The sequence below is a fragment of the Salmo salar genome, chromosome ssa06 (genome assembly GCF_905237065.1).
Source record: "Salmo salar chromosome ssa06, Ssal_v3.1, whole genome shotgun sequence".
NCBI classification, from domain to species: Eukaryota; Metazoa; Chordata; class Actinopteri; order Salmoniformes; family Salmonidae; genus Salmo; species Salmo salar.
Window position 1 is genome coordinate 34,178,991 of NC_059447.1, and position 8,566 is coordinate 34,187,556.

Sequence of the window (8,566 nt, forward strand, 5' to 3'; positions counted from 1 at the left end):
ATAATATAGATACAAATAATAATATCGAAAATAATAATATAGATATAAATATGAATAATAATATAGATAATAATAATAATATAAATATTAATAATAATAATAATGTAGATAATAATAATGTAGCTAATGATAATGTAGATAATAATAATAATGTTAATAATAATATAGATAATAATAATAATGTAGATAATAATAATAATAATAATAATATTAATAATGTAGATAATAATCATAATATAGAAAATAATAAATAATATATAGATAATGTAAATAATAATAATAATGTAAATAATAATAATGTAGATAATGATAATAATAATGTAGATAATAATAATAATAATATAGAAAATAATAATAATAATAATAATAATAATAACAATATAAATAATAATATTGAAAAGAATAAATAATATATAGATAATGTAAATAATAATAATAATATTGAAGATAATAATAATATAAATATGAATCATAATATAAATAATAATATAGATGATGATAATTATATACATAATAATTATTATATAAATAATATAGATAAAAATAATATCGAAAATAATAATATAGATATAAATATGAATAATAATATAGATAATAATTATATAAATATTAATGATAATAATATTATTAATAATAATAATAGAAATAATAATATAATTATTAATAATGATATAGATAGAAATATTAATAATAACATAGATTATATAAATATTAATATAGATAATACAAATAATAATATAGATATTAATAATATAGATAATAATAATAAAAAATAAAAATATAGATAATAATATAGATAATAATAATATTGATAATAATAATATAAATAATAATAATATAGGTAATAGAAAATAGATGCTAAAAAAACACACAAGAAGTACGATATAATTTTGAGTAGAGGCGTAACTGAATAAACAGAGAGCGAGTGCAATATGAAATTGTATTAAATAATTTGGAGTATGGCCTCACCTCCGAGGAATGTTCCTCGGAGCCAGACAGGTAGCCCTTTGCTTGGCAGCTGGCATCAACCCCACCCTCCCATCCCCCTCCCGCTAGCAGAACGGAGTTCCAATGACATGCCTTAAGGTTATTATAGCTGCTGGTTATGGGAAGGTGAATGGTTGTCGAAAACTGCTGCTGAAAAACAGCAAGTGAGAGAACATGGGTAAGTTGACATAGAAATACATCCCAAGATTGACACCCATTGGTTGAAAGAGAGGAAAGTGATAGGTTAAACAGTAAGCCTGCAGAATGTGCATTATTGTGCCGTGCTTATAGGCTAAAGGTAAATAGGTGAATGACATTCTGCACATGGCTAATAGGATAGAGGATAAGAACTAGACGCTATGCTGATGATGAAAGTTTGTATTCATTCCCACTATGCCTGTATAATAGAAAACAGAGGGAATTATGTTTTGCGGCTTGATGAAGTTAAACAAGCATTCAGACCAGCCTTCCTGATTGAACTTCCTACATTTGAAGAAACACGAGAATGCAAGTAACACAACAATGAAACAGGAAGAGACATACTTCAGCAGTTTGTGATGGTGATGGCTAAAACTGGTGTGAAGAATTTCAGACAGATTTGCATGTTCATCACTTCAGGTGATCATGAAGGTTTTTGCAATTTCACACCTCAGCTGATAACAGCGGATCCAAGGGAGGCTGGGATAACTAAACTCCTCCTCTTTAGTTAGCTGTCAATGATCTCTCGCGCGCTTTCTCTCTTTCTCTCTCTCCCTCAGGGGTGTTCTCCTTCGGCCTGTTCACCACCACCATCTTTGCCAACGCGGGTCAGGCGGTGACAGGAAACCAGACGCCTCACTTCCTGTCTGCCTGCCGACCTAACTACACGGCCCTGGGGTGCACATCCAACATGCAGTACATCACCCAGCCCCGTGCCTGCACTGGAAACCCCCTGGTGGTGGCGTCCGCACGCAAATCCTTCCCCTCCAAGGACGCAGCCCTCAGTGTCTACTCTGCAGTCTACACTGTGGTAGGTTCTGGTCTGGGGAGTAGGAGTTTGGACAGTTCGATACACATGTTATGGTATACCACCCTATAGTATAGAGTTGATACCCAGCCTACAGTATTACAATTCCTGACAGTCCTCCTGGTCTTCTCCCCCTACCTGTCTGTCTCAGATGTATGTGACGCTGGTATTCCGGACCAAAGGCACTCGGCTGACCAAGCCTACGGTCAGCCTGACCCTGCTATGCCTGGCCATGCTGGTGGGAGTGGTCAAGGTGGCAGAGTACCGCAACCACTGGGCCGACGTCCTGGCCGGCTTCTTCACTGGAGGAGCCATCGCTGTGTTTCTGGTGAGAGGGAGGGAGGGAGCTGCTGAGGGAATGGTTAGGGAAGTCACTATTCCGGGAGATGAGGGTGATAGAATGTAACGGTGATGTATATTGATGACATTTTACATTGATATTTAAGTTCATAAGCACAGGGGCTGTTAATCCTGGTACTTCTCACCATGGGATGAGAAATATCACTCTCATTTCACTTACAGTGAGCTCCAAAAGTAGAATAATGAGGAGTGAGAAAATTAGAGGCCAGAATTTCATACCACCCCCCCCCCAAAAAAAATATGCTAACCTTCCCTGTTATTGTAGTGGTAAGAGGTTATTCATTCTTGACTATCTGTAATCATGTTAGCATCCACATGAATCTAGACGTGTTTAGAACATATTCTATTCTTATTTACAATAAAAGTGACTCCAAAATGACACAATACATTATTTCTACAGGGCACAAAATAATCTGAAACACAGGCAAAACAAACAGTAAATGCATCCAACAAGTTTGTAGAGTCACAAGCTTGACGTAATCATTGTGTGTTAGGAATATGGGACCAAATACTAAACGTTTGATTACTTTAATACACCAGGCGGTGTAAGAGGAAGGCCTAAACTGTCTCAGACTCCAGTCACCCAAGTCATCTCTGCTACCGCACTGCAAGTGGTACGGGAGTGCCAAGTCTGTGACCAAACTGAGCAATTTATGTAGTGGTTGAAAAACAAGTTTTAATGACTTCCGACTTCAACTGTATGTAAATGTGTTATTTCAGGTTTTTATTTTTTCTAAATTAGCAAAAATGTCTAAACCAATTACCTCAACTACCTCGTACCCCTGCACATTGACTCAGTACTGGTACTACTTGTGTACGTACAGTTGAAGTCGGAAGTTTACATACACTTAGGTTGGAGTCATTAAAACTCGTTTTTCAACCACTCCACAGATTTCTTGTCAACAAACTATAGTTTTAGCAAGTCAGTTAGGACATCTACTTTGTGCATGACACAAGTCATTTTTCCAACAATTGTTTACAGACAGATTATTTCAATTATAATTCACTGTATTACAATTCCAGTGGGTCAGAAGTTAACATACACTAAATTGACTGTGCCTTTTAAACAGCTTGGAAAATTCCAGAAAATGATGTCATTGCTTTAGAAGCTTCTGATAGGCTAATTAACATAATTTGAGTCAATTGGAGGTGTACCTGTGGATGTATTTCAAGGCCTACTTTTAAACTCAGTGCCTCTTTGCTTGACATCATGGGAAAATCAAAAGAAATCAGCCAAGACCTCAGAACATTGTAGACCTCCACAAGTCTGGTTCATCCTTGGGAGCAATTTCCAAACGCCTGAAGGTACCACGTTCATCTGTACAAACAATAGTACGCAAGTATAAATACCATGGGACCACGCAGCCGTCATACCGCTCAGGAAGGAGACGCGTTCTGTCTTCTAGAGATTAACGTACTTTGGTGTGAAAAGTGCAAATCAATCCCAGAACAACAGCAAAGGACCTTGTGAAGATGCTGGAGGAAACTGGAACAAAAATATCTATATCCACAGTAAAACGAGTCCTATATTGATATAACCTGAAAGGCCGCTCAGCAAGGAAGAAGCCACTGCTCCAAAACCGCCATAAAAAAGCCAGACTACAGTTTGCAACTGCACATGGGGACAAAGATCGTACTTTTTGGAGAAATGTCCTCTGGTCTGATGAAACAAAAATACAACTGTTTGGCCATAATGACCATCGTTATGTTTGGAGGAAAAAGGGGAAGGCTTGCAAGCCGAAAAACACCATCCCAACCGTGAAGCCCGGGGGTGGCAGCATCATGTTGTGGGGGTGCTTTGCTGCAGGAGGGACTGGTGTACTTTACAAAATAGATGGCATCATGAGAATGGAAAATGATGTGGATATATTGAAGCAACGTCTCAAGACATCAGTCAGGAAGTTCAAGCTTGGTCGCAAATGGGTCTTTTCAAATTGACAATTACCCCAGCATACTTCCAATGTTGTGGCAAAATGGCTTAAGGACAACAAAGTCAAGGAATTGGACTGGCCATCACAAAGCCCTGACCTCAAGCCTATAGAATATTTGTGGGCAGAACTAAAAAAGTGTGTGTGCAAGGAGGCCTACAAACCCGACTCAGTTACACCAGCTCTGTCAAGAGGAATGGGCCAAAATTCACCCAACTTATTGTGGGAAGCTTGTGGAAGACTACCCAAACGTTTGACCCAAGTTAAACAATTTAAAGGCAATTCTACCAAATACTAATTGAGTGTATGTAAACTTGTGACCCACTGAGAATGTGATGAAAGAAATAAAATCTGAAATAAATCATTCTCTCTACTATTATTCTGACATTTCACATTCTTAAAATAAAGTGGTGATCCTAACTGAACTAAGACAGGGAATTTTTACTAGGATTAAATGTCAGGAATTGTGAAAAGCTGAGTTTAAATGTATTTGGCTAAGGTGTATGTAAACTTCCCACTTCAACTGTATCTTTGTTATTGTTTTTATTGTCTTACTATTTTAGTTTTTTTGTGCAAATATTTGTCTTACTTTTGAACTCTGCAATGTTGGGAATGGGCTCGTAAATAAGCATTTCACTGTTTCACCTGTTGTATTCGGCACATGTGACCAATGCAATTTGATTTGATAAGTGAATTTGTCCCAATACTTTTGGTCCCCTAAAATGGTGGGACTATATACAAAAAGTTCTGTAATTTCTAAATGGTTCATCTGGTATTGTTGAATATACCCTCAAATTAAAGCTGACAGTCTACACGCATAGTCATTGTATCATTTCAAATCCAAAGTTCTGGGGTACAGAGCCAAAAAACAACACAATTATCACTGTCCCAATACTTTTGGCATTACCTTTTCTTATTAACTCAGTTTTCTCTCTCTCTCTCTCTCTCTCTCTCTCTCTCTCTCTCTCTTCCGTTCTCTCTCTCTTCCGTTCTCTCTCTCTTCCGTTCTCTCTCTCTTCCGTTCTCTCTCTCTTTCTCACTACTCTCTCTCCAGGTGACGTGTGTGATCAACAACTTCCAGCAGACGAGGCCCCCTCCTCTTCCCCCGCGGCCCCAGCGCCCTGAGTCGGTGCTAGGCATGCCCATGGTGGCTCTGCCCTGTGTGGAGAGTCCACTCGAAAAGTTAAGTGGAACTCAGGTAAGGGGTGGGGGTTGGTGAGCGGAAGGGCTGCACACACAGGGGGGGGGCAGACATTCTCCCCTTCTGTCGTCCCCCCAATCCCAAAAGTAGATGTCCCCTCACAGCGCATGCCCCAGCACCACCCCCTAACCCTCAACCCCGACCAAAGCACAAGAACACCAAACCTTGTCTTTGAGCCAGTAACCCTTTACTCTGAAAATGTGTGGCTCTTTAGAGGGAGCCGTTTGCAGTAGTCTCTTCCTCAGCATTCATTCACCATCCCTCAGTGGTTTAAGCTTTGAAGGCCTCTTAGAACTTTGAAGTGAATGAGAAGTGCACTGTGAGCTCTTTAGATAAGGGAGAGCAGAAGGCACTAGGGAAGGACAACCTGTTGGAAGTGTGATTCAAGGGAGCAGCTTTGAGATTGCTTGTGTCTCCTCTTGTCTGTCACCTACACTAACCCTCACCTGACCTCCTCTCCCCTGTCTCCCACCTTGCTCTTTTCCCTTATCCCTCACTTGATCTCTATCCTTCTATCTATGTCACCAGCATCCTGCACTCTCCTCCTCCTGTCCTCCCTACAATCCCTATGTTCACCACCCATTCTGACCAACTTTGGATCTGTTTCTCTTGCTCCTCACTCGTTTTTCTTTTTTTCATCACTCTTTCCACCACATCTTTCTCTCTCTCTTTCATTCCCTCTCCTTCTTCCTCCATCTCTTCTCTTCTGTCCCTCCCCCACTCTTTTTCACTCCTTTCTCTCCCCTGCAGACTCCGAGGGGATCTCCTTTCACAGAGATCACATGACCATCAGCCGTATCGGTTCCCCGCCACCCCAGATGTCCTCATTCCGTCTCGCTCCATTTCCAGCGAAGTCTAGACCAGCCACACGAACATGAACACTCACACGAACACCACTGCACCGCCCACCCGGCAGGCCGCTACTCCACCCTCTACAGATCCTACTCCACGCAGGTCTAGACTGTCAAAACACACGCACACAAACACAACACACACAGCATACTCAGACCTCTACAAACCTCCCCCTAACCTTGTCCAAGCCCAAACCCCTGCGGGAACCGAGAGGTGAGCTCTCAAAGTGAGACTCACAAAGACTTAACAGCTTTCCAGCTGAACATTCACTACAGTGTCAGGTACAGGTATGCCTCTTTCATTTAGTTGTTTTCAGAGGCTTCTTTTTTGTTTTGCAGACTTTTTTTTGAATGTGCTTCATGGTGTGAAGTACACGTTTCACTGATATCACAAGGTTATGTTTCATCTTCTACATGCTTGTAAGGAGAAACTGTCAGAATCACTTTGAGAACTGTGTTCTTTTATGTTTTCAACTGTCTGTTGGAGATGTCCTCACAGGCAATGCAGCCAGTCATCCTGAAACCCTTCAGTCATTTGTGTCCCTGTGCAATTTTAAGATGAATCCAAGCAACCGCTCAATGAACGCTCTCTGCTGGCTTTAGGGCTCATTTTCAGTATCCTAGAATGAGCCAATCATCAAATATCTGCAAGAGTCAACAAACTCAAGTGAACAAATGTTTACGGACCAATCACTTTCTGTAGCAACTGTGGTACTTAATTACTGTACCTTCCAAATACAGCATAGAGACAACACACACAGATCAGGCCTCTCTTCAGCTCTGCATGACATTACACAGATCAAAGGATTCTGTTCATATCACTGAGGAGAAGACAATACAAGAACAAACGGGATGACACTGCAGACGGTTTATTTTTCTCCGCTTTCGATTGGTTGCAGCTGCAGCAAGTCGGCATGAATAGATACAGATTTGGTAAGACTGGATGAGACACATTTTGAAATACATCACAAGTGGCAGGACATGAGCTTTGTACAGTACAAAACATTTTCTTTTAAACTCAATGTATCTGGACAGGGAACCTTGGTTACCAAAGCTTTGTCATTGTGATGTCACGAAAATACTTGTTTACTTACACATCCCTTTTGCCTGGAATGGAACGGATCACATCGGCATGGACAGAACGCCACACTGGAAAACCAAGATTCCCTGTCTCTGGGCTGTAGAGAGATATTATTGGACTTTGCCTATTCATGTGATAATGTGATTTATTTATGAGGAGATTAATCATAGATGTATTTATTTGATGTGTATATATGGTGTGGTTGCCACAGTTTCATTTTGATTTGCACAGCCCTCACTCATATCCAGTGGTGTGAAGTACTTAAGTAAAAAATACTTTAAAGTACTACTTAAGTAGTTTTTTGGGGTATCTGAACTGTACTTTACTATTTATATTTTTGCCAACTTTTACTTTTACTTGACTACATTCCTGAAGAAAATTATGTACTTTTTACTCCATACATTTTCCCTGATACCCAAATCATTTTTTATGCTTAGCAGGACAGGAAAATGGTCCAATTCATGCACTAATCAAGAGAACATCCCTGGTCATCCCTACTGCCTCTGATCTGGAGGAGTCACGAAACACAAATGCTTTGTTTGTAAATGATGTGAGTGTTGTAGTGTGCCCCTGGCTATCCGTAAATTAAAAAGATTTGCTTAATATAAGGAATTTGAAATGATTTATACTTTTACATTTAACTAAGTAGATTTTAGCAATTACATTTACTTTTGATACTTAAGTATATTTAAAACCAAATACTTTTAGACTTTTACTCAAGTAATATTTTACTGGGTGACTTTCATTTTCGGAGTCATTTTCTATTAAGGTATCTTTTATTTTTACTCAAGTATGCTCATATCTCACCCTCCTCTCTCCACTCCCTCCCACTGGCATATGATTTTCTACCACTGGTTGGTTCTCTTCTTTGTGTTGTATCCTGACTATACCGTCACTGTGCTGTGTAATGTTTCCCTCTGCTGGACAACACACACACGAAAACACTCATAAGAAAACATACATTTAATATTGACAAACTTACCAAAATGCACACACTTTTGGATGTACATACACATACTCACCCAACGAAACAAACAAACACACACACTCACTTACCTCTCCTAATCTCTAGCCTATACCTCCCCTCTTTTCCACTTTCTTACACTTAAACCTATTTGTATGGTTTTGTAAATAGTTATTTTTTGTAATGAG

The 8,566-nt window shown here is 39.3% G+C and overlaps 1 protein-coding gene across 3 annotated transcripts in view; it reads left to right on the forward strand.

Annotated features, from left to right (window-relative positions):
- LOC106607084 (phospholipid phosphatase-related protein type 5) overlaps positions 1 to 8,012 on the forward strand; it is a 68,082-nt gene extending 60,070 nt beyond the window's left edge. Inside the window, exons 5-8 of one of the 3 annotated variants that reach the window (XM_014203676.2) lie at positions 1,746 to 1,996; positions 2,145 to 2,321; positions 5,336 to 5,479; positions 6,011 to 8,012. In XM_014203676.2, coding sequence (XP_014059151.1) covers positions 1,746 to 1,996; positions 2,145 to 2,321; positions 5,336 to 5,479; positions 6,011 to 6,070 — 632 coding nt within the window. In that variant the 3' untranslated portion in view covers positions 6,071 to 8,012. The remainder of the gene's footprint in view (positions 1 to 1,745; positions 1,997 to 2,144; positions 2,322 to 5,335; positions 5,480 to 6,010) is intronic. The other 2 variants (XM_014203677.2, XM_014203675.2) reach the window with 2 other exon arrangements.
- Positions 8,013 to 8,566: the final 554 nt, after the last annotated feature.